Source organism: Anopheles nili, chromosome X, assembly GCF_943737925.1.
Source record: "Anopheles nili chromosome X, idAnoNiliSN_F5_01, whole genome shotgun sequence".
In the NCBI taxonomy this organism is placed as follows: Eukaryota; Metazoa; Arthropoda; class Insecta; order Diptera; family Culicidae; genus Anopheles; species Anopheles nili.
In genome coordinates this window covers 6,664,385-6,690,763 of record NC_071293.1, presented here as the reverse complement: position 1 = coordinate 6,690,763, position 26,379 = coordinate 6,664,385, and the positions used below count along the sequence as shown (strand labels likewise).

At 50.2% G+C, this 26,379-nt stretch overlaps 1 protein-coding gene across 1 annotated transcript in view; it reads left to right on the top strand.

Annotated features, from left to right (window-relative positions):
- LOC128728580 (G-protein coupled receptor moody) overlaps window positions 1-19,515 on the top strand; it is a 36,990-nt gene extending 17,475 nt beyond the window's left edge. Inside the window, exons 4-7 of the mRNA XM_053822208.1 lie at window positions 1,110-1,235; window positions 7,837-8,088; window positions 17,519-17,653; window positions 18,087-19,515. Coding sequence (XP_053678183.1) covers window positions 1,110-1,235; window positions 7,837-8,088; window positions 17,519-17,653; window positions 18,087-19,515 — 1,942 coding nt within the window. The remainder of the gene's footprint in view (window positions 1-1,109; window positions 1,236-7,836; window positions 8,089-17,518; window positions 17,654-18,086) is intronic.
- Window positions 19,516-26,379: the final 6,864 nt, after the last annotated feature.

Sequence of the window (26,379 nt, the reverse complement as noted above, 5' to 3'; positions counted from 1 at the left end):
GGTGGTAGTGACAAGTACGCGCGGGTTCTTGGTGTGGCTTACGTAAATCAATGGTCAGGTTCTTGTGAAGCACGCCGATTTAACGGTTTTCCAGAACGTGCTGCTCGGAGCAAACTGCCGACACTAAAGTGTGGCTTGAGCCCTACTACGACATCTCCCGGCGTGTTAATTGCCACTCGTTGGAGGTTTCGCCTTCTTCCCGAGTTTGCTCATCTAGTTCAAGGTCACCCGGCCACGTGAACCTCAAGCACGGGGAGCAAAAATAATAATTGAAAGCGAAAGGAAATCTCGCAGAAACGGTGCACCCTAATTGAAATGCTGCCCGTTGCTAATTGTTCACCGAGTGCGGAAGCACCCGCAGAACCTCTGAAGCGTCCTCCTCAATGACCACGAAGAACGCAAGATGGCCGCCGGTGCGATGCAACTGTGCGGAACCGCAGCGCGCTCGAAAGACGGCGGAAGAGTCGGATTTAATTAGCAACCGTACAACACGGCCACTCCGCAGGGCTACCACGGTGGCAGGCTCTTTAGCTGTGCAAACGAAGCTGTTGGGTGCAATTACACCGCTTTACAACGCCGGTGGCTCGCCTGCCATGGTACGGTTGCGAAATGTAAACGTCAGGCTCTGCTTTGATCCAAAAACCGGCGCCTCGTGGCGATTTACGCCAGCGTGACTGCGGAGGCGTACGCCGACGGCTCGTTCCGATGCCTAATCAAAAATGAATTAATAATAATTTATTAACGGCATCGGATTGTCACCGCGCCTGGACGGTGGCCTGACAGAAGCGCTCCAGGGCTTCTTCGGTAGGAAAGCATCGACCCACGAGGAAAGCCCACCATTACGGACGCTGATGCGTAATAAATAAACGTTTACTATTATTTTCACATTTCTGCTAATCATCTACGCGACGTTCACGGTTCCACGGGTCGACGTCTTCCGTGGACTTTGGACGTCCAGGATCCGGTGGAACCCCGACGAAAGACGTCACGAATATTTTGTGCTTTCGCTTCGTTCACTAACGCACGTTCCTCTTTCTGCTCTCTCTCTCTCTCTCTCTGTCTCTCTTTCGCACGCTGCCCACGCAACACTGGGACGTGATTTACAACAGGTACTGCGCCCCGATGACCCTTCTTGGCTATCTCTACATCCGCACGTCGCGCGAACTCCGTCCGCCAGATGGGCCGCTCTCAATAATGATGTTCGAAGCCCGAGCCGAAGCCCGGAGTCGCCAAATGTAAGTATCCCTTGCGTTATCAGGTCCCACAGTTTGTGGGGTACGTCCATACGCCCTCTGCCGGCCCGTTGGTGAACTCCTAACCCCTTGACGGTTGCTATCGATGAGCACGGCCTTTTGCCGATGTGCAATAATTTATCGATTACCGGCGCGTATCTCGCTTCACCTCGCTACACCGACGGATCTTGGGGAGGTACTCCTACTCTAGCACGTCTCGCCTACTCCTCTTCCCTGTATTGGGGGCGTTTGATTTGCTGATTCGACGAAAGTACGCTAATAAGGTGGTTTCTGGTGCGGATCGTCCAACCGAGCAAACGATGGATTCTCGGTATCTCCTCCGTATCACCTGGGAAGGAATCCACTCGAGTGGTCTTCGTTTTTTTTTATGCTCTTTTCATTTTAACCTGTTCATTTTAACAGATGGAAGGAGATGAAATGGATAATAAGTTCGAAGTGAGAAACCGCACTATTTGCAGTGCATTCTTGGGACTCTTGCGATCGCCATCTTGCCATTACGCGCCAGTGAGTCCTCTTTCATGCATCCTTTTGACCGCCTGCTAGATAGGTTTATGTTCAATTAACGTGTGACCCAAGCTGCCATTTAACACCACCACCACACTCGAGATCTAACCTCAAAAATCTTATCACACAAGCGATGGTTTGCGTACTTCGTTTCTGATGTCACCACCAACACTCTCGGGCCGAACTTCTCCTGGAACCATCTGCTGTCAGCTAGGTTGGAAATTTTCCATATCTCATATCTACACGACCCGTGGCGCCTCCTCTAGCTCCAGTAAAAAGATAAAATGGCGCGAGGCGCACACCCGATAGCGGTTTTATGGTTTCGATTAGATTGGCCTGCCTCAGGAGCGAGTCCGAAATCGATCCGCGGACAGTCAGGCCATCTCCATCCCTTTTGCGGCAATGAGTTAGCGCGCCAGCTGGTGTGCTCATAACTAGACCCCATGTCCTTAATATATATCGCACTCTTTCGTTCTCTCTCTCTCTATCGTGGTTTTGTTTTGCGCACCTCGATAATGCTTTACTCTTCCCAACCATCCTGGAGGCCCTCCACAGCTCGAGCGCGCCAAATATTTCAATCACATTACACTCTCGCGCGTCACGAACACCTCCAGCTGGTGGACGTTTCCAAAACCAACGATACTGCCAGTACGGCTCGCGAATAAACCGTTCGTGCACGGAGTTTCGGTGGCAGGTCCTTTTGCGCGAGAATTCAACCTCATGCCTGGCGTATGTGTTGTTTTCCGATCGTGTTTTTTCCTTCCCACGTAGGCGGTGACTCGCCGGAAAAGCATTTACAAACCGAGGTTTACATCGAACGCGTCCCTACGCAAGGATACCGGGTGGTTCTAGGGTGGTGTTGCGAAAAACCACGCTTGAGTGGTAACCGATGCGAGGCTTTAACGCCACCAAAGGACGGCTTTCGATGCCGAAACCGTGACGATTTGTCAGCCAACCGGCGGTAGAATGAGGACCGTCAGGATAGCAGTCAATAACGCAAGAACGAACAGAGAGGCGTAGCGAACGTCCCCGGAGGTGGAAATGCTCTCTAGAGACATTAATTCTATCAAATAACTGCACGTGGCGTGGGTTTGCATGTGGGCTTGTTTTCCTATCATCCCACGGTTTGTGAAACTTATCAGAAGATCGTATCGACCCAATGGTGACCGATGTAAGCGATAGTTTCCAAGCCAGTTTTGGGTCCTTTTGGTATCACGAATCCTAAAGCGCGATTAATAGACAGTTAAAGTTCGCTAATGAGGAACCAACATCGACGACCCAATCGTTAATCGTTAACAGTTGAAACTCATGTTCGGAGTTTGAACAAAAAAATACTTCTCCTTTTGAGAGCGTCCCACGAATCTTTGTTCGTTTTCTTCTCAGCACTTGTACAACAAAACTCGTGGGAACGTGGGAGGAAGCAAAAATTAACAAAACGTCCTTTTTCTTCGGTACGAAACATTGACTCATTGAAACTGTAACGTGGCTCATAACGCTGAGTGGGCGTTTGAATAGAAAACGAGCAAAACAGTAACGAGAACTATGTAGAAAACCGTAGATCCTTGAGCAGATCCTTCTATCCTTCGGGGAACCATAAATTTCTCACAAATTTGGAGCGTCTCTTCTGTGGTTCTTTCTTAATTACTAACAGCTTATCCGGTAGGGTCGAACGTCCGACTGCATGCTCTTTAATGCTTGCTTTCTGCGCTTAGCTGGCATTTGGAGACTCGCCGTATCGTAACGGAAGTATTAAACGAAATGAGTGGTCCTGTTGTGGTGGCCACTGAGTACAACAAAAGCCCAACCTTGGTGTCAACGAATCTCGTTTGCCTTTCTGCACGTGCGAAACTACAAGTGATTCCCCCACCCACGGAGCCGTTGCTAGTTCATTGTGAAGAAACAAGGCACAAGATCGTTTCCGAAATCGGCGCCAAGTTCCAAGTTCTCGGAAGTTTCTATTCCCACTCGGACTTACGCTTTCATTCGGAAAACGGGCTCACCGTGGACTTCTCGGAAACCGCTCAACGTTACTCCAAGATGCTCGTTACTCAGGCAAGTCTCTAACTGACAGCCTACCAAATGGCAGCCATCTAGCGGTCAACGGAACCAAGCATTCCCACGAAGACCACTTTCCCAGCGTGTCCACGGTGAAAACATGAACGCAACAAAACAACCTAAAACTCGCGTATCTCTTTTGGCTCTCTTCAAACAAACACTCGCTTTTCCGACGAAAAAAAAAAGAACACGTAATCTTTTCGCAAACGGCCGCTGCTCTTTTTTCGGGCTAAAAATGACAATGCGATGAAACGCCACCACAAGGCCTCACAATTCTCACCACTGGTTCAGCTGGGCAGGTCCTTTCCGCAACAAGTCGCATGTTGTCCGGGCGCTAGGTTCGTTCGAAACAGGATTAAGGGATCGCGAGTAAAGGCGGCGCTCTAAAGCTGGCGCTTCGCTGGAAGCCAAGGCCCACCAGTGGTCTAGCTCGGCACAATGGGGGCCAAATTATGCCCGCAAAAGTTGCGTCCTCAGGGTTGCGACGGTGCCACGGTGAGGCTTAAAAGCGAACCGAGACGAAACCGACCGGTTCCGGTCTCACGAGAGTCCACGACGGTGGGAGGGATGAGGCCCTTTTAAAGATTAATCACATCAAAAAAGTTGGTCTCGCTCGGGAAGAACCCCGCTCGGGAAGAGGCCTTCGAAAGTGGACTTCGGTGGTGGAGTCTGGTGCGATTGCGCAACATCGCCAACTGCCGGTGGTGGTTGTGAGGGATAACTGGGCTTAATTTTAGAGGGTATCCTCGCGAGGGTGAAGCAAAAAAAAAAACGTGACTAGTTTATCAACCTCCTGAACCCACCGGGACCAAGGCTAATGGCGCCGGTATGATTGTGGCCGATTTCCATAGCGTTCTTTGGTCGACCGGGTTTATTGGTAGCGCTCGTTTGCCCGACATATTGCTTCTTTCACGACCGCGTAAGCCATGTCCGCGTGAAAAGATGCACAATGAAAAGAACCACAGTGCGTAATTATTGCGCCAACTGCTGGTTCTGGTGCCGACAAAGCGCCATCTAGCGAAGCGGGTTCGAACTACATCCCGAGAAGACGAAAACTGTGGCATCTGGCAGAAGGTTGCACAACTTTATGGGTGCTTAATTTCGTGCTGCATCCGGTACCAGTTTCGGCGCGATTGTGGACCAATCCCGGGGGCGTAAAGTGCTGGCGTAACGACAAGGCCACATGTTCATAAAATTGTCCCCTCAGAGAAAGACATATCTTCAATCGTACAGCTGGAACGGCACGTGGATCGCTGCTGGCCAGTGCCATAAATACCCTCACCACAAGGTCAAACGGTGACACCCGGGGAATTTCCTTTGTTGCACTTGCATCCACCGGAATGCCCGCAGCTGGATGGTCATTACATTCCGGTGTGAAAAAAGAAGTTCTTGCGATACTGACCTTCTGAGTGTATGCGTCCAATTGACGAGATGCACCACGATAAGCGGTACTAACCCTGGAGTTCCTGATGATGGGTTTACTGAGCACTGTTGAGACTTTATACACCGTGAGCTCCGTGGCACATCAGTCACACGAGCGGGGATGGGCCAGCCGAAGGGCGAACTTTTATTATTTCGCTTTACGGCGGACGTTATCGGTTAATAACCGTAGCGGATCTTCGCAAGCGGACATCTTCGGTGCAGTAGAGCAGGAAACCTGCGAGCTGTTAACAGACAGCACGTGCCGGAACGTTGACAACTGCTGGTGCCATCTGGTGGTAATGGAGGTGCGAACTGCGATGTTGGATGACGTCGTAAGTGACAATCGCAAGTTGGTTTGAACGATTGTGGAGCTTTCTTTACGATCTCGGAGATGATATTTTAATTTTATTCCATCGCCTTATGGCTATGCAACTACGTGGTTAATATAAAAGAGTTAGAAGAACAGCTACAGCTACAAAGCTGTCTGAGAAATTGTCACTGATAGAAACTAGATAAGTTTATATTTTATCATTTAAAAAATAAGAAGAGTTTAGGTGCCCAACATTTCATTCACTCTATGGATTAACGGATCTGCAGATTAGGCAAACAAATCCTCGGTTTCTTCATGGTTGCATCATCATAAAGGGGTTTGAAATAACGAATCAGGGAACGATAAAAAACAGACGCTCATAACCAATTAAATCGAATAAATTTCAAGGTGTCCTTACTATCGATAGACTCACTAAAATCTGGTCAAATAGAATCGATCTTCCTCCAACTAGCACGTTTTATGATCGCTTGGAAAAAAAATCATATCTACAAATTGTTTTCCAACCAACCAAGTGAACTGGAGAGGCGCAAAATATGTTGTCCACAACCCGAGCATAAGTACTGGATCCCATGAACTAAACGGACCATTAATTAGTTGTAAATCAATCCCCACTCAAAGGGCTAGTGTTTCGCTGGAATAGGTGTCCACGCAACAGGTTCCTATTTTTTGTCCATTTTCCCACCCCCCCCCCCCCAGTTCCGCTCCATTCCCCTTCCGTCCATCTACCTCACTTTGAAGGGTACAACGTACCCCGCGTAACTGATCTCAACCAACCAATGCGTGCGTATGGGCGTGATTTTCGAGATTGTTTCCACGAAACTGCTGCACCGTTGCAGCGCGAGCTGATGGGATTCGTTCCAGCGTGCTTTCATAATTGGTACACGAACGGGGGAAATTTTTTTGTTCGTTCATTTCCCATCGAGGAGCGCACACCAAAAAAAGGGATCTATTTCCACGGTGAAATTGAAGGTGCAGGTGAAAAAATGCAAATTACAAAACCAATATTGTTCGGCGAACGGTTTGATGTGCGTGTGGGCTGGAGTTTCATGCGAGAAGAACAATAAATTTACCCCGAAACACGCTCGCCAGCTCAGGGGTGCAATAAAGGGGTGCTCAGGGGTGCAAACAATACAAATAAAACCGAAACAAACCACCAGGAATGAAGCCACACGCTCAGCACGCTTGTTTCGCGTCCTACCGATGGGTTGCCTCTTTTCCGGCTCTACCCAACACATGCGCCAGGGGTGATTTTCTGAATAAATAAGCAGATAAAATCTACTAAAAAACCCCTTTTCGCCGGTGGGTGGGAAAAGTTTTTCGACTCGCCACCCAAATAAAAAACCCCTTCGCAAAGCGTAACGCTGACGAGAACGAGTTTGGAGGTGATGTTTATTCGCATCTCTCGACATACATTGTAGAGAGATTATTTAATAGTGCACGCTTGACTATGGACGCTCAAATAGAGCCCAATAAACAGCGCCTCTAAGAAGCTTTCGTACGCTTTTGTCGGACGAACTGTGTGCTATTGGGTGGTGCGTTTAAAAAGTATCCATCGTCCTGGCAGGATTCGGGTGCAGCCCTGCACAAGGCCCGAGTGCAGCGCACGAATGCACCGCAAAAAGCCTGAGGCAGGATGAGCAGAGACGAGCAGCAAGTTGCGCTATAACTCGCGTTGTTTATTGCCTTCCGTTAGGTGCCTACGGGCAGGCACAAAGTACTCGCACCATGGCTTGCTGCCAGAAGAAGGCCTGGCCCGTGTGGTGTAGTAAAATGCGAACACGAGCACCCTGCGAAGGCGGAACCAGAGTGGGCTTCACAAGTGGTCGTAAATAATGATGACACACACTCGTACACGCAACCGAACGTTGGCTCCATCACTGGGCTGAGGAGAGAACGAGAAGGAAGGAGCGTATAAAAAAAAGGGGACAAAAAAACCTAGAGCCACTCGTCACTCTCCAATGTCCTGCGAAGGACACTTCCGGACGGAGGAAATTATCGGCCCCCGGGACCGGGTTTCCACGGTCCGGCAAGTGCTTGTCACACAAATGATGACAAATGTACATACGAGACTAGAAAATAATGGATGGCGTGAAGGTTCGATAGTGCCGGAGTGTGCTGTTGGGAGGCTGAACTGACGTGTGAGGTGCTCTGCTCGAGTTACCATTAGCTCGCGATTAGTGGCAGCGTCCTCGCGGTGTCCTCTGCGCGGTCGATTTGCTTGATGGTTCTGATTTCCTTATGCCGTTTCCTTTCTTTGGTTCCCATTTCCAGACGTCTATCTACTGGAGGCCGTGGCGCAGCTACGAGCGAAGGAACGCGCGACGGCAACGGTGAACAGGGTGCAGGTACAGCGTCAACGACATCGGCAACTGCTGCAGCCCAAGCCAACCAGGCTGGTAACGCGCGAACGTATGATCTGTACGACGCCGAGGCGGATGTGAACCGCGAAAAGCGCACCCAGCGCCACCTGGGAGCGATGGCGTCCTCGCAGGTCCTGTGCGTCTGTCCGCTAATGATTTTGAGGTAGGTATTCTGAGGTAGGTTCGCTGACGGGCTCAAGGTGAGCAAGGAACTACGTCTTGCTGGTGTTTCTGGGGAGGTACAAAAGAGAAAAAAAACGCGCTCAGGAAGATATCGAGATGGTCGAGAGGCGAAAGGAACCTCTTCAGAGTGTTGAGTAGGTCGAGGAAGGAAGTCGACGATCCATTAAGAGTGACCACCCAACCAACTCTCCACCAACCGCGCGTGTGACGTAGAGTAGGACGTCCAGCATTCCCCGAGATCCGCCCAACAAGAAGGACTGCTATGGATGACAAACGGAAAGGACGAAACGAAAACCAGAAGAAGAGAGGACGCAGGATGTAAAATATTCATTATGAATCATTCACTTTTCCCACCCTACACCGTCCGGTCGCTCGCTCAAAGCTTGCGGACCTAAGCAGTAACGTTCCGGTCCGGAATGGGCAAAGAAGCGCACTCTCTCGTGCACCGTCACATCCGGCCAGCCTCTTTGCTTGTCGCCAGAATGCCTGAGGCTCAGCCAAACCACACACAATTCAATTGTGAGTCGTTCACCGCCTGAGCACCAGGCTGTATCACACGCCCGGCGTAATACGTGCGCTCTCCAAGTTGTCTTTATTTTACCACGACTCCATCGTACGCCGGCACCGTATTGTATCTTGTGTTCCAATTACGGGATTGCCTAGCGTCCGTGCGGGCTCTATTTGTCGGACGGAAATCCTCACAACTCCGGTGTGGGAAAGCGAGCCCGGATCTAGCAGTCACTAACCTTGACGGGCTCAGCGACCAGAGGATGCTTCAATTTTTAATCGAAACTCCATTCGCGAGGCACACTCCTTCGGCAGTTTGTGGTGGGAATTACGCACGCACCGGAACTTCCGCTTCTGCCTAAATTCGAACGTCCCAAGCTCACGATCGGAGCTAAATATTCACCTCCACCCGGGTGGCATTCCATTTCCATTTCCATTTTTCTTTTTGATTCGCTATCAAATATTTGATTACGAACGCTCCCGCAGCCGTACGGGTGCTCAGGAACCCAGATTAAGGTTTGCCGTGCGTTCGAGGCGGACGCCGGCGCACGCAAACTCATGAATCATGATGAGGTAAAACAAATATGATTATCTCTAAACCGGTGAAATTCTATTACCCCACCGGCTCGAGTACGGCTCGGGCGCCATTTTTATGGGTTTTCATTTTCCTGCCGGCTCGTTTTATTGTCCGGTCGGGGTCTTCTCGGGTGCCCTCAGATGAGCGCCTGGATAGTAGTTTAGCTGACCAGGTTTGTGGAAGGTTCAGCTTTGTGGGGCGGGAAAATAAAGCGGAAAGCCGATTCCGAAGAACGGCTGTACGGTTTCAACCTTCCATTCCCGTAGACCTATTGCGTGGTTTGGAATTCCACGTAAAACCTTCCCTACCCTTTGTTCAACCCTTGTTACATCCGCGCCAGTGGTTTTGGGAATCGAAATTTAATTAGGGTTTTCCGGGGAGAGGCCAGTGAACTATTTTTCAGCTCTACAGGCTATTGCCCGTCCCGGCGAATGCTAATCTGTTAGTTTGTTGTTCTGCAATCCGTCAAGTTCATCACTTCCGGCGAAAGATTTGCTCCACGTCACAAAGCAGGCATCCTAACCTCACTAAAGTGTTGCTGCAAGCGTGCCACTAAACTGCCGCTCGTAAAAGGCAAATATTAACGCGTAAACCCTGCCAAAATAAATCCATTTCCGTTTCGTGTCTGGCAACAATGCACCACAACAGCCACCATTACCGTTCGCTTTCATCCGGCGATGCGTAAATGTTTGCTCCATCGTCCTGGTTAGGGCATTTGTGCGAACTGCACGCAACTAGCGGTGATTGCACGCGAACGCGCACAGGGTAAAAACCTCCACGCAAGGAGGACCCGTGGGTGTGAGAGCTTTATGGATTTATAATCCACCTGCATCCCGCTATTTGCCGCAGGATCGCGAGCTTCACCATTGTAATCCTTGCGCTGCCCGTTGACGGGCGCGGATTCGCGTAATGCTCGGAAAAGCCGCTCATTTCACTGGCTGCGCTGGGTTGGAAGGGGCACGCGCCATGACATGGGGTGTGGGGGAGGCCGGAGGGAGGAGGGGAGAATCCTCACCCTCGCCCGCATGAAGCGCCATCTTTGATTCTAACCTCAAAAAATGGCTCCCACCGTCTGTCTTGTGCGATCAAAATCACACCGGTTTTGCCGCGTTTTTTTTTTCTCCATTTTCATGCCACACCCCGAAGGGACACTTGCTCGGTGGAATGGTGTGGTGCGTTTGCCAAAACCAGCCCACAGGGTTGGAAAAACAAACCGCCCGCAAAAGTTGGATTTGGAAAAGCCAAAAAAAAGGAGACAAGAAAAACAGGGGGCCCACAAAACACACCGCGAAATGGTCCCGTGAGTGTGTGAGCGCGAGAAAATTAGCCCGAGAGATTAATTAGCGCCGAGCGGCGATAAGGACGACGGGGAGGCCGCCGGCGCCGCCGAAGGACGATCCTTTGGCCCCTTCACCGCCCGTGTAATTGAGGACCCGCAAGTGACGGTGAGTTTATTTAGCTCACCTGGGCGACATTTAGCGGCAAGTGGCGTAGCACAAAACGAAAAAAAAAGAACGATCACAACGGATGCTGCGCGTCACAAGCCGGTTAAGGATATTATGTTAACCGGTCCCCCCTCGCCCCCCCCCCCTTGGGGGTGTATTTATTTATCATCTCCTGCTACCTGTGCTGCTGATTAGTGAGCATGAAACAGCTCGAAAAGGCTCGCTCGCGATTTGGTGGGTGTCCTTTTTTTCTCGTCCTTTTTGCGTCCTTTTTCCTGCCGCACAACGGCGGCACATTTCGTGGCGGCTTGATGCGAGATTTAACGAGTTCCCCGCATGGGCCGCACGGCGTGTTTCGGATCCGACTTTTGGCTTGCTTCGTGACACCTTGCGGGAAAGGTTTCATCAGGATCTGGGTGGAAAATTCGGCCACCCCGAGGGTGGATCGACGGTGGCCGGCGGACGGGTGGGTTTGAAATAATTTTCCGCTCCACCTTTGAAGTGCCGCGGCTCGCGCCGGTTTTGGATTACACTCGAGCTCGCCGGGAAATCGTGAAAAAGGAAAACCCTTCGAGCAAAAGGCCCGGGGAAGATTAGCTTAAATTTGTGGCATCCAATCACACACGCTGTACGAGCGGCCCACGAACGAACGCGTGACTCCGTCACGACGGGTGACGATGGGTGGAAAATGGTGGAAAATCAGGGGGAAAATAAAAGCAGCAAAAAATCCACACTCAATCTATGGTTGCTGGCTGATGGGAAAGCATTTTCGCGTCCTTCGCCTTCGCTTTTCCGTCGCGCGCATTCCACTTGACTTCAGATGCACGTCTGGCAAGGAGTCACCTCGTCCCCCTCCCCTTTCATGCCCATTCACCCTTCCAACCCTATCGCGTGGCAACATTTCTCTGCAACCGGCAATTTTCCTTTGGTGAAAGCGATGAAACCGCTCGCCTCCTAATAATGAGAATCCCGTTGGGGTTGGGCGTGTGAAAAGGAGGGCGTTGTGGTGGTGGCGGTGGTGGAGACAAAAAAACAACACAAACCATCCTTGTCCTCCTCCCACTCCTACTCGTCCTCGTTCGTGTGAAAATTCACCGGCCGAAAGCAAAAAAAAAACACACACAGTCCCAAACGTCGGACGACATGAAAGGCGGGTCCTTTCGGCTGGGAAGGCCCCTTTTTCCAGAGCAGATTGGAACCGAACCAAACCGAAGGGGCGGTACTTTGGGGGTTTGTATTACGGATCCAATTAATTAACCTTTTCGGTCATCGCGGCCCTGCGTCCTCTAGCGCTGAATGGTTTCACTGGGGGTTTTTGACTTCCCGACTCCCTATCCTTGTTTGCGAGGACCAGTTTGTCATCCGGATCGGAAGAAGGACCTGCCACAATTCGGGTGGCACTTCATTTGTCCTTCGCAGGATCTCCTTCAAGGATGCGTCCGGGCCTAGTTGCACCTTTCGCTCGGGCAGGTTTTTGTTTGGTTTCCCTTTTTCTTTTCCTTTGCTTTCGCACTCGTTGCGGTTGATGAGTGATCAGTAAAGAAACCGGAGATGGAGCAATCTTGCGCTCGAGCGTCAAGTGGTGCGACGCCATTTTGTTTCTCTTTTTTTGCAAACTCCCTCACAGGGCTGTCAGCAAACGAACAAATTCATTGTTTGACGTTTGGTAGCGTCGCATATTGGATGTGAAATTCAACGAATCACCTGGATAAATGTTTAAGCCTTTTTAGGTGAAGCCTTAGGGTGCTGAAAAAGCTGTTTGAACATATATTCCCTACCACGCTTAGTTAACGTTGCTTAAGCTGAAAATGTTGGCTTCGGTGCAATGAACATCAAATGCATGTTGCATTAATCCGTGGTTGTAAATGTAAAATTCATTTTTGAAATTAATGCAATTTTGCAATCCCTTTTTTCCTACGCGCCAAAGCCCACCAAGCATTCATTTAGTCCCTCGGCACAATAAGGGACTAAAATCACACAAAGCCTTTCTCGTATAGCGCCACAATCAGGCATTTCACCCCCTGATTAAACTGCACTGTTTTAGCATTAAATACCGAAGCGCGTTGTCCGGCTGGTGAGCATATTAAATGTGTGGATTAATTCGCAATCGGATCGCGCATTGTTCGAAGCCCGCTGGAGGCATCTTATCGTGCTATTTCAAACTCCCCACGAGCTTCCCATACGCTTACTTTGAAGCAAATGACGCCAGCAATTCTAGCAGCGGCCATTGTGTCGCGGATGTTGCTTTCATCGCAAAACTAATTGACCCACAATAAGATACGAGACACAATGCGGCCTTCCCGCGGGAAACGCGCTAGAAATTGGAAAACCCCCTTACGCGGGGCGCTTAAAGCCATGGGAAAAGCCGAACCGAAAACGGTGGCCATTCGCTTTAATGGCTCGCCCGCGTCGCGATTAAAACCCGCTCCAGTGCCGGCACGAAAACGCGCACCGGTCGGATGAATTTGGCAGATAATATTGGTCCTTCGCTGAAAACCGGGTGGGGGGTGCTCGAGCCAACGTGCGAGAAGGAAGATATTAAAATTTAATATTACCATTGAGTTCGGGTACTTACCGAGCCGGTTGGGTTGGGCGCCGTGGAAAAAAGCCGTGGAAAAGCTCCCAGGCACGAGACGGAAGCCGATATTCAATTATCATGTTCGTTATCAATTTTTTCCTTTTTTTTCTCCCTTTGCCGAAGCAAAACCCCCCGGTGGTTCCATTAGCCCATCCTGGGATGGGCTAAAAACGCCGCTACGTCGTGGAGCTGCGATTCGCTAATAGCAAAGCGATTTCGAGCCACGCGTCGACACGAATTAAAAGTCACCAATATCCGCGAGCTGATCGCACGGGGATGGCTTTTCCTGCACGCGATGCTAATGTTGTTTTCCATCCCGAGCGTCCTGAGACGCGTGGTTGCGTTTCCTTTTGGGCGTATTTGTTCATCTTCTATTTTCGCTTTCCGCTTTTCTACCGCGATTTATTTTTAACCCACACCCAGGCCAATGATGGCTCCAATGGTACGCAATTGAACCGACGGGAAAATTGCTACTTCCTCTTCCCGGTTAGCAAACCACACACACACATGCACTCACGCTCGTGTGCGTGCCGATAATAAAAAAAAGAGTAGCGAAAAACTCCCACTTGAGCCACTAATGGAAAACAGATGCGATGAATGAACGAACCACGGCACGGATCGAACCCGCCTGGAAGGGCTTGAAGAGGCCTGAAGAGAAGCCGGAGGTAGCCGGGGGAAGGTTGGCTGAGGAGAAAAAGCGAAAGGGAACATGAAACCGACCTGGCCGTAATGGAGGACGAGAAAAGCGTCGTGGAAACTCGCCACACAGGCTGCCATTCAAAAATATTTCCCGGGTGTTGGTTCTCTCTTTTTGCCATTCTTTTTCCTTCCTTGTTTCTTTCACCCATCGCCGCAAGGGTGAGCCCTTCACACGGGCGTGCTCTCAGCGCCACATGACAAACGGGCGCAGGTTGGGAATATTTTTACACCGAATTTTTATCTCGCATTTGTCGAGCCCAACCAAACGCGTGGCTCTCGGCACCTGCCGTTTTTTTTTTGTTGGGAAAACGGAAGAATGAGTGGAGTGGGTTGAGGGTGAATAAATCGGTACTTCGGCGTGTTTTATTTATTCCGATGTGATGCACGGTGCCGGGAAGCTTAACTCGTCACTAATTTTGGCTCAATAAAATCGAACAAAACTTCCATCCGAGCTGCAGTTCGAGTTTGGTGAAAAACAACCCCATCCCCTATGTGCCAGGAGGGTTGTTTTTGGCCGCCATCGGTCGCCAGAGACGCTGCACGAAACATTGTTTGCTATGTACAAACCCACACACATTCACGGAACACACTCACACCCAGTTCACGGAGCGCTATGGAATTTGCTTCGCAGTTTGCCTACCTTTCGGGGGCGTAATTGGCGCGCGTGATACGACTCCGGCGGCATTCGCGTGAAAACGCACCACCCAAAACTTTGGTGACAGCAGGAAAATCCCACCCCACCGGGGGGGGGGGGGCCGGAAAACTCCAGCACTGGATGCTGCACAAAACTTACAAATTTGAAGCTTCATCAAGGGCCCCCCCCCCAGCTTCCACGCTGGTCGCTTGCGAAAAAGAAGCCCGTCACCGCGGTGGCGCCGTTTGGTGGGGATTATTTGTCGGCGAGTAAAACCGATCGGAAGCTCAACTGGCGCCACCAGGTATGTGCAGGACCAGTCGATCGAAAAAGTGCGCGTGGAAAGCGCCACCGATGGAAAAGCGAACTGACACCGACCTGGCTGCCGGAGTTGATGAGTTTTCCACCCAATTTAGTTTTTGCCCCCCTGCCCCCGTCGTCGTTTTTCCACCCGCAACGCACACCCGAGACGTTTACGCGTAACGAGCGGGCCCGTTCCATTTAATTAAAATCCCATCCATCCCTGCACTCGCAAAATGGACCACTAATAGGCGTGCTAATTGTCCGGCGTTGCGGGAGGCTGAGGCGTTGCATGTTAATAATTTTGTCAGCATCACGAGGGGGAATGGGAGAAGGGAGAGAGAGAGACATGGGGAGAGGGAGAGGGAGCTGTCAATCGAGCACGGGACAAGGCAACCTCCCAACGTTCGATCGTTCGCCAAATCTCTTCGCAACAATTCGTCCGCGTATCGGAATTTGACGCAAACGCGCGGCGTGCTTCGCGGGTTTGCAAGGGCACCTGTTGGTGTGGGTGAAGGAAGATTGAGGAGAGGGGAGGGTGTTGCGCCAGGGAGGGTGTATAAATTATGCTGCATAAATTATACGCCACCCAGGCCGCGTAACGTTCACTTTATTTGTCATCAGCTCGAGATGGCTGGGATTAGGGATGGGGAAGGGGGCTGCACGCGGGGAGGGGGGGGGGGGAGGGGGAGTGAAAAATGAACGCCCTCTTCCACCAGCTTTGCCCACCCCCCACCCCCCTGCACCCCAGCTTTCGATTGGTGCCAATGTTCTGCCACCTGCGAGCGGTTCGATGGTGGCATATATTTGCACTTACTTTCGAGCTGGATTATTTCGCTTTTGTCGCTAGGCCGCGAAAATGCCTCCAAAATCCACAATGGTAGGGCCGGAGGGGGGGGTAAAGGAACAAGGAAGGTGGATGGGGGAGGGAGTTTCGGAATTTCGAGGCAGTCCGACCCCCCATCTCAAGCCGCGACATGATGAATGATCTCACACGAAAGCGCCCAGAAACGCGATCCATTTCCCTAGCGCGAGCTGCTGCGTGATTATTCATCCTGAATAATTTTGCCTCCGAGCAGCTCGGTGTCAGGTGCGATCTATTTGATAATTCGTCACCGCGCTCCACCAACCCCCCCATGCTGGTGCAGGACACTTTAGTTCGACAGCCGGACACCAGGGGGCGTCCGTTTGAAAGGCCGTTCGCGAGCCGTGAAATTTTGGCTATTTTCCGGCCGTCCCAAAAAGCAGCCTTTTCAAGGAAGTTCACCGTGCCTGGAGCACTCAACGTTGGATGTTAAACCTCCGTTTGGGTGCTGCAATTAAAGCCAGCGTTGCTCAGAATCAGAGGAAACGAAATATCATAACGCCGTTGGGAAAAGCCGTTGCTCGTAATTGACAGTCATTGGCGTGATGGAGGATGTCACTCACCGATCACAACTGGCTGCCTGCAGGCTGCGTGTTCAACCCTACTACTCATAAGCCAATCAAGATCATAAATCTGGAAATCCATATATTATTAAAAGAAAAAAATAAACAACATTTATATACACAAGGGCTTCTGCATCGGGGATGAGTTGTGTCAAACGCAACATTACCAGCTCGAAGCACGGGTTTCGATGCAATTTCTCGACCATTGGGTTTTTATTACCCTCCTCCCACCGGGTTTTCCAGCTCTACATCTCTCAGGGTGGGGGAACATTTCAAGGAAAACTTATTCCATCAGACACGGAAGCGTCAGCTGAAGAAAAGCGAACCAGAAAAGTGAATCAAACGCTGTCAATATCTACCGAACCCCACCGTCAGCCTCTTGCTTGCAACTTTGAAGGAAAATGAAGAAAAATGCTGCATCTGCTGGATTCCCGGTTCCCCGCAAAAGGGCCCCGTCAAAGATCCGAGCCGAATGCACACCGCATACACAATATTTCCCCAACGGGGCCCAGCTTCGTTCGCAAGAAAATGGAACTTCATCGGAAAAGTCAAACCCGGCTTTGGGATGCAAAATATTGCGAATTATATTTCGAAACGCAAACAAATCGGGCGCCGGGTTCGTTTTTTCCGGTAGACAAGAAGGGACTGAACGTGAGCAGGCTGGAGAGCGAGCTAAGAGACCGCATCGATTGCAGCACTTCTCGAGGAGGCGCTGTCCAAGCTACAGTGCCGCGCACATTAGTGGTTACACTTCGGTCAGCGTTCGTTACGGTGGAGATTAAAGAGGGCATCTCAAGCGTTTCGGTTGAATTCTTGCGTGCGGGTGAATCAACCGGATGAACTTGCCCGCTCTGCTGCCGGGAAGGTTCCTGCGAGAAAAGAAGAAGAAAAGAATACCCCCGGTTCGGAAATCACGAAGGACGCAACCGGAAGGCCTTTTCGAGGAAAAGTACACCGTTTTGGACGTTCGTGCAGGCAAGCTTTTTCTGGAGCTTCCCGGAATGGAGGGTCGCAAACTTTGAGCCAGCCGAGTGGGTAACTCGTGGACGTTTTCAGGGTTTCCCGGGAAGGCTTAGGGTTTTGTAGCGGACAATTTCGTTAACAAGACATAGTGTTCTTCGCGCGCTCTCGAGAGCCCTACCGTGTGCATGATACCGCCGTCTTCTGCTTTAACATTTCGAGATGCCACTCTGCTCTTTCTCTCTCACACACACTCTTGGTCTCTTTCTATTTCGCTGATAGACTCGCTCGGATGACGGTGGCGGAGACATACGAGAATCAGGCGCACTACGACATCACCTTCCTGATGTTTGTCTGGATTGCCTTCCTGCCGACCATCATCGTGCCGTGGATGTACGCCTCCTGGGTGCTCTCGAAGTAAGTACCACCTCAACAGAGCTCCCGCACCACCCGACCGACACCTGTCACCGCGCGCAACAATGTCAAGCAGTTCGTTAGGTTAGAAGGAATGCAGTTGGAGACTCTCCGAAAAGCCTCCTTGGGCGGGATTGATTGACCGATAGTTCAGTGCTTGGCCGAAACTCGAGTTCTTTAGAGACAGATGGGATTGATTTAACTGCTCTCTTTCTCTCTCGAAGTCAACGTTTTTGGAGCCGATTTCCTGTACGTTGAAAGATCCTATAAGAGCTCTTAAGGTGTTAACGACGGTCTCTCGAATCGGGGCCCTGCTTCTAAAGAAGTGCTGCACCACATTGCGTAACCGGTGGCAGGTGCATCGATGTTCTTCGTTTGGTTTCAATCGACTTGACCTAATGGTTCACTTCTCTTGTCTTTTCCTAACCACAACCAGGCCTACGAAGGAGCGACTGCGTGGCTATCTGCGGCTTTCGTCGCGTCGCAACACCAACGTTCGGTCGGAGCAGTCGTTGGATGAGTCAGGCGAGGTAATGTCAGGTTCGCACAGGAAGAAACCACTCACCTCGTCTGCGACCCCATTGGCTACCGTAATTCCACTAAAGCCCTCAGCTCTAGCTTCCCCTCACCGACGTACAGCTTCTGGCCGCTCTAGCCATCGACTTTCAGACGCAGCTAACTCCGGTAGTGGTACTGCTACGACCTCTATGAGCGAACCCACAAAGTCACCGGCTGGAAATAGTGCTCGAACCGTCGAAACCACCATTTCCCGGCAATCCTCCGTGGGACGTCCTCGTCGCCAGCTTCCACCACCTCTGCGTATCGAAGACAGCAACTTCCACAAAACACCCTCAGTGAAGTCATCCAGAACTCTCGCCTCATCAGCGCATAACTCCTCCATCCGTTCAACGACAAGCCGAACAAGTAGTGCTGCCCCGCTTTACGCTCGTCGCTATAGCGCGCATAGTCGACGTCCCTCTTATGCCTCCCAACCAGCTCGGGGGGAGGATGAAGATGACGTTGGTTCACTCGTTGGAAACAGCTCAGATATCACCTCGAGCACGTACTGTGGTACAGCAACTGAAGGTAGTTACCAGGATGATCCTCTGGGGGCTACTACGAGACGTCCACATGGTGGGCCTCTCCCAGGCCCGCTAGTGGTGCCTTTCCGGAGACGTGGATCTACTCTCACACAACCCACAACCCACCCGACTGGACCGGAGGTGGACGATGACGAGGAGTCAGAGATCTTTAGCTCAGTCTCACAACCATCAGCTCGCAAACGTCCAGTTGGCATCCTGAAAGCAACACCTTCGATCCTGTCGATCAGCGAGAGTGAGTACTCCTCTCGCAAGGGTTCCTTCAGCACGCTATCACGCGATCTTGAGATCATCGATCAGCTCGAGCGCGAGCGCAGCATGGACATCCAAGAGATGATCCAACGTGAGAAGTCGTACGAGCAGTACTTGGTGAGGCAAAACTCCAAGCACAAGTTCTCCACAAATTTTGACGAGTACTTCGAGGCGGCTGCGGCGGCCGCTTCTCTCGCCGATCCTGGTCCACCCTCGCACTTGGGTGGAGGAGCTCAGCTCCCACCACCACCACCTGGTGCAGGTCAGCTACCAGCACCTTCCCCGGAGACAGGCACACTGTCACCTCGACGCTCCCGTTCACCAATGCATCGACGTCCGAGTCAACTGCCGGCAATACCCATCACGCACTCACCTGGCGAGCGCCCTCTAGCGTTCGGTCCGCGACGCTCTATCGAACTTGACAAGCGTTTCCACCGGACGTACTCCACGAGTGGGTCAACACGCAGTTCGACCAAATCCCGCGAACGGATCACCTTCCAGGACGATGTCTGAGTGTTGGGTGTTGGGTCGGTGGCGAGGGTTCGCACCGACCGCGGCTCAAACCGCGACGTTCTGGTGTAGGTTGGAGGTGGCGCTCTGTTAATTAGATGCAACAGCGCGCCGAGGGACCCTCTTTGGAAGGTCCCGCGGGATAGAGAGAAGCTAGAGCTTCACTAGGCAGGTGATAAAGGGACACTTTCTCCCGGCTCGTGTGCGTGTGTAAGAGCGCTATTTGTGTGGCTTATCGTGTCGATGTCTCATCGCAAGGACCACCACATCCCGCGACTTCATCTGCGTGTTGTTCTGCGATAAAGCAGCCCACGGTGAAGGCGACACCACACCCGTGCGGTGAGTGAACACACCCTGTTGGCTGGCACGTGGGACGTGAGATGGCTCCTGACCTAGCCCAATGGTGCCTGTTCACTAGCCCCCTTTCGGGTGAGTGGGTGGCCGGTTCGTTAAGCTTATTGGTTTCAGGTTCCACCTCAACCAGGGTCTCGCGAACCGGAAGCCTCCCACCCGTATCCCCTGGAGGGTTAATGGGAGGGTAATTGTGCGAGCATAAAACACGCTCCTTCGCGTTGATGGCGGTGGCAGCCTGGCGCAGAGTGTGCCGTTTAATCCAGCCCGAACGAGGCGGCCAGCTTTTATCGGTCAATTCATCATGGGCGGTTTTCACTCTATTAACGTTTAAAGCTCATGTTCCGAGGGTGGCGTGTGACCTGTGTGGGATCTCGTGTCACGTGCCCTGGGATGGTTGGTTGCGCCCGAAAGGTAGGCAAGCCGCTGCGCAAATGTAAACACCCGCTCCACTTTTCATTTAATGCCCCCCAGCGTTCGGGCTCGCTTTGTAACACGTGCGAACTCATCTCGCTTACGGTGCAGCGTGCGTTACGCAATGCCATTTCGGTCGAAAAGGGGACGCCCATCGGTAGGGCGACCGAGAAACGGGAGTAATGATTCTCGAAACGGACCCGCTCTTGGGCTAATTATCGTCCGCCAATCGCAGGGAACAATAGCCGGTAGCCCTGCAGGAACGCTGAGCTCTACCAGCGGTGAACCAGAACAGGGAAAGCCTGCTTTAGTGGCGCACGTGCTGGCTGTAGCACGGTTCCGATGTTGCGCTGGGGTGGCTAATAACGAATGAATTGCGAACTTTTCCAACCACCTACCATTCAACCACCGCCCTGCCTTTGATCAGAATATTTGCGAGCACAATAGACCGCGCCCCGGAGGTTCATTCGATGGCAACTCCCCGTTGGCGATGCTTGCGGCTGCGTTCAGACCCGAGCCGGATGGACTGTTTCGATAATTTCGCACAATTATTGCCAATCATTACCACCGACAACGGGCGTATGCAAATTCGCTCGCACACCCGATCGGTAGTGGTGTTGCTTTATCGCGACACACGTTAGGGATGGCAGGAAAGCCACGGGCTGGTACGGAAGAATACCAGAAGTTGATAATACACGGTGTGATTTTCCTTACCCAAGCACTAGGCAGATGGAATCGTTTCGCAGGAATTAAAGGACTCCCTTAATGAGTAGCGTTAAGGAAGGCTTTTGTTCTCCCCCTTTTTTTATATAAGCAAGTACTCAGTCAGCTATGAATGTGGCCATTGTGGCGTACTCTCCCACAGACCGGATCGATTGCCGAAATGCATTTTTTTTTAAACCCTCTCCTGTCCAGCCAAAATGGAACAGGAAAGCAACCGGTCTGTGGATGAATGGATGCCATTGCAGGACTGGACGCGCATAAAACCGAAGCCATAACTCGTATCGATGTCAGTGCCAACCTCGCGGGCGAAATTTCCGCCCGAAAGGTAGGCAGCACGGTTAACGCCGACCAACTGCCGATAAAGGACGCCGTGCTCGGAAAATCGGAACGGAAAGCAGTGGCTACGTTTTTGCTCTTTTTTTTTTCTTTGGTTTTTGATGCAGGAACGGTGCATCGCTCTGTCCACTCTGTCCTCCCAGCGGGACCTCAGATTTGGTGTAACTTTGGCACACCGTTTTCAAATCGGTAAGCGAACGTCCGCGGATGAGACAGAGCGGCGGATTTAAGCTGCATCATTTCACCGTTGGTAGCAAGTAGTTTCTAGAACATGGCGCTAAGCACAATGGTGTCGATCGAGGGCGCAATAAGGGGATGATAGTAAGCGAGGGATAGGGCATTAAAAATGAATAAAAAACCACCGAGGGCGTGTGGATTAAAATGCACCCAGACGAGAGCGAAAATGGAGCACAAAAAGCGCACCACATCCACAATGTGCCAGCATTTGGCATTGTGTATGTGGTCATGTGCGCATATATGTGTGTATGTGTGTGGGAAGCGAAGAAGCTTCAAAACCTAGGTGTACTTAGAAACGTTGCTAGTGGATGCATGTTAACCTAACCCAGCTCGCTGGAACTTGTTGATGTTTTTTTTTCATTTTTCATACGAAAATGGAGTAGTTTATATTGTCCGATTCACCGGAAAAACACCACCGCGCTCGGGGTAGCAGGCCGAGTGCGCCGTGTAACGAAAAATTGACAACCTAAGCTCATTCTAGTCGTGTTGTTCAACGTTAGCATGTAACTGTACTTTCTCTTTCGAATGCAGAAGCGTCAAGAGGCAACGAATAATCCGCACACATTTACCCGCACAACCCCACTACACGCGCACAAACACGCAACAAGCACACACTCCCGCGCGTGCAGAGGTTACATCCTGCGTAATCTCCTCGAAAGCAAATCCCCTTTTGCGGTGATTTACGATCGGTAGCATTCCTATTCTCGATAGGCCGGCCGTGGAGGGAGAATCTGTCAGCACGCGGTGGCAGGACATTGTGATTGCGGTAAGCGGATGAAGGATGCTTTCTTTTGGGTATCCAATCCGCCTGCAGGCAGCAAATAGGGCACATGAACACACACACACACACACACCCTCACAGAATCTTACACACGTACACAGCCGTCTTCATATCCGTGGTTTCAATGAAATACTTATGTAACGGTTTATAGCATAAATGGGACTCGAAGCTTCCGTGGTAACCGCTCGGGTGATGTTTGATGTTTGGTGTTACTTGTGTTACCGGAGTTTAACGTAGCGTAACGAAGTACGGCAGCAAGTTTTCTATCGCAACCAGGCGGCTCCATTTTTCTCTACACGCGACTGGGCGCCTCCATTTGGGCAGAGTGCACAAAAGAGGTAATCAAAAATAAAATGGAAACGATGCCGATTACCCCCGGGGCCGGTTTTCAACCGGCACACATCTCGGTAGGCTTCTTGCAGGTGCAACCCACTGGACCTACTAAATGTGGGTGACGAGATTTAGCAGCATATTTGTAGTTGTAAGACATTTACAGTGCCGCAATGGCTACGCAGCGCTCACCAGGGCGAATTCTTTACACCTAAGACAATATGTTTCCAACTGAAAATCACACATACACACACAATCTCACACATACATTGACACACACATACGCACTGTATGAATAGAAGTCCATATTTTATCTCTAACAACAACAAAAAAAAAGCTAACAAACAAACATTCGAAACCGTAGATATAAACGCAACTGTACGCGGAATGCGCAGATATGGCAAAGCAAAACGAACCAAAATTGTGATCACTATTAACTTTAGAAAGCCGACGCCACTTTGGGCGGCATCTTTAGCGGACATAATTAGCTGGTAACTTAATCACACGCTAAAAGCGTGACGTTCAACGTCCGCTTCCGGTGATGTGCAACTGTATGTTATCGGTGTAACCATGACGCGGAAAGGAGAGCGGTGTGCCACACAGCAAAAGGCGTGAAAATGAACCGAAAAAGGAGTCCCACAGTCAGAGGGGGAGGCAGAAGTCAGTGTCAGAGTGGTTGTCTAGCGGGTGACGAACCGTTTCTTTTGGTCGAACCGCAACTACACGTTTTAATCAAGAACTTCAAATACGCGTGAAATGGGATTGCGCCGAGTGTTGAGCGCGTTGACACCAGGCCAGGCTGGTTTGGTATCCTGCTTTTTCCGGAAAATCCCACCCCCCCCCCCCCCTGGCTTACGTTAATCGATAGCTGTTGATGATTCCCGGCTGATGGTTGTCCCTAAATATGTTGCAACCGTCGGTGGGCGTGAATTGGGATGGAGAAGCAAAAAAAAATGGCAGGTGAAGCGAAATCCAACGAACTGTGAGGCACTTTTTTCGAAAGTAGCAAGGACTTGCGGAGAGATTGGGCAACAATACGTAATCGCATTTGAAGCAGAGAAGCAAACAAAAACCCGCATACAAAAGTAATCAACCATTTTCACATCGGTTTCATCGCCACTCAAAGCCGTGCCATTTTGGAGGGAGAGAGAGCGAGAGAGACAGAGAGAGAGAGAAAACACGTGCCGTGCCCGTTATTTTGGGACCGAATGTCAGCGCATCAATAGACCTAGCATAATTGTATTCTACCGTCAGTGTGCGTAATGTGGCCAAAAAGCATAGTAACCGGAAACTAACAAAATCCCGTGCCCGCTTCCGGCCGTGGAACCGAACCGATGCATATTAAATAGTAAATGAACTAATCCGTGGTAACTAGAACTTTGTGCAAAACTAGAGCAAAACTTGAATGTTCCTTCATCGCCCATCTTTTACCTATCCTATCCGTGCTTTCTAGCTGAGTATCGATTTCCCGTGCGAATGTCAAGAACAAAAAGCGGCAAACACGAGCGCACGTGTTCGTACTTCTCCAACGTGGCAGGCACTTGACCGAAACTAACCTTTCGGTTCGTTTCGGCCTTCTTTTTTATTTGTATTTAACTAGGAAACGATTCGAAGTTGAGATTGAGTCGAGAAGCGAACATAAGCCAAATTATATAAAATACTAGAGACATATAACCAAAATAAATTGTGAAGCAAAAGCCAGAAGTGGGCAGCTAAAGCTGGGTAGGAGCTTGATCGGATCTGAAAGAGGATAATAATTTAACTATTAGATAACCGGACGGTCAATGATCGATCAGCGAATGGCGAGCAGAAGGCATCCTATAAGCCCCAAATGGAAGGGTGTAGAAGAATGACAGCTAAATATTCAAATCTCTTTGTAACTGAGCAACACCTGCGGCGGGAATGTGGCTCGTAATCCCGTGACTCCACCGTGCAGTTCACGAACGGCCCGATGTCCTTCCCGCAATGGTGGACCCATCCTTTGGAAACATGTTTGAAGCAAATTAGTGAACCTTCGTGTGCGAAAGGCGCCATGACGCAGCTGGCACTCTTTGAATGTATCTGAACAAATAAAACCCGTGTCTGACCACTTTTTTTCGGCGATCATCAAATGCGATGTGTTTTATTTTTCTTCATTTTTCTTGATCTTTTGTGATGACGCTCTACCATATTGTTACTCTACACGTAAGTTGATGACTAGTTTATAGTAGTTTAGAACATTTTGTTTTGTAGCACCCATCATTTAAGTTTCTATCTATCTTTACAACTTCTGTAGAATGCCCTGCTTTATTCATAAATTGAAATCGAATAAAAACTAATATTGATTTTTATATGAAATCAGTCACTTTGAATAATTCTTCCAAATAATGTACTCCATATTTTCTGATTGTTCTCTCCTTCCCTATTGTTTTTTATCCTTTTTTTCGAAAAAGGAATTAATCATATTACTGTAAGGGTTTAATTGCGGCATCTTTTAAGTCGACAAAACGTTGTTCGAGTTAATATTCATTCTTTTGTTACTTCAGGTATGAACTTGTAATGCAGTTTTGGCTTATCATTATGCGTACGATAAACTATGAAAGCGTTCATTGGAGCGTATTTGATAAAACTGTCAAGTTTTTGCACCTTTTAATAGATTTTCTTAAACTGCTTCTTTAGAGGAAATATAACAATATGCTGAACATGTTCGGTTTCTGCCAGTAATATTCTTTAATAAGTATGCAATTTCACCATGGGATGCCCGAAACAATGCACGAAGCTCAGTGATAAACACTAATATAACCGACACGCTAGCCAAACAACAAAGAACACCTGCGAGAAAATGAAATGAACTTTATTACAAATCAGAATCATTATCTCTCGGATGTTGCCGGTTTTTTCGCCCTTCCTGCATCGAGCAGAATAGGTCCCCCCGGTCGCATTTATCAACATCCAGTTTCCAGCCTAGAATACGATCTATTAAACCTTTTTCCCGGGCCCACTTTTTCTTCAAGCCAACGGCCATTTTGTTATCATCCCACAATAGACCAGCTACAGTTCGCGAGCTTGGCAGAATCAAAGCCAGCCGTTGCATCATGAGCCACCAGCAGACGTCGGAAAATTCCCCATTTCGGTTGCATCCTGATCCCCGAATGGTTCGCGTTCACTCGCATCAACGTAGCGAAATGCGACTCTTAATAGCGCGCTTTTCCGGCATCGAGGGAAAACCGCCCTCACTTTGTCACCAGAAGGGGATCGCATAAAAACCGAGAATGGCAACAATAAAAACCGGCAATAAAGCACATTTTAACGGCAAAGCACGTACACCAGATGAAAATGCAATTAATGGCTCGGTTGTGTTCTGTTTCTCTTGTTTTTTTTTTTCATTTTGGATTTTGTTTCGTTTTATTTCTCCCTCCGTGCTCGTCCGTGGGGTTTCTTTTTCCCTCTCTCACAGGTGCAGCAGGAAGAAGGTAGGCGTACGGGGGCGAGCACAAAAAAGGCACAATTCCAGAATCCCGGAAAACTTCTAACCTAACAGGATACAACCGTTTGCCAGTGAAATCCCAAAACGCTAGCGAATACGCACGCACCAGCACCCACACTAACATGACCCATTTGAGGTAGACTAGAGGGTCGAGCTCTTCACCGGTTCCTCAGAAGAGCGCTAGGCGCTCGAGAGCTCCGGTGAATGATATTGCCTGATATTTTTAGAA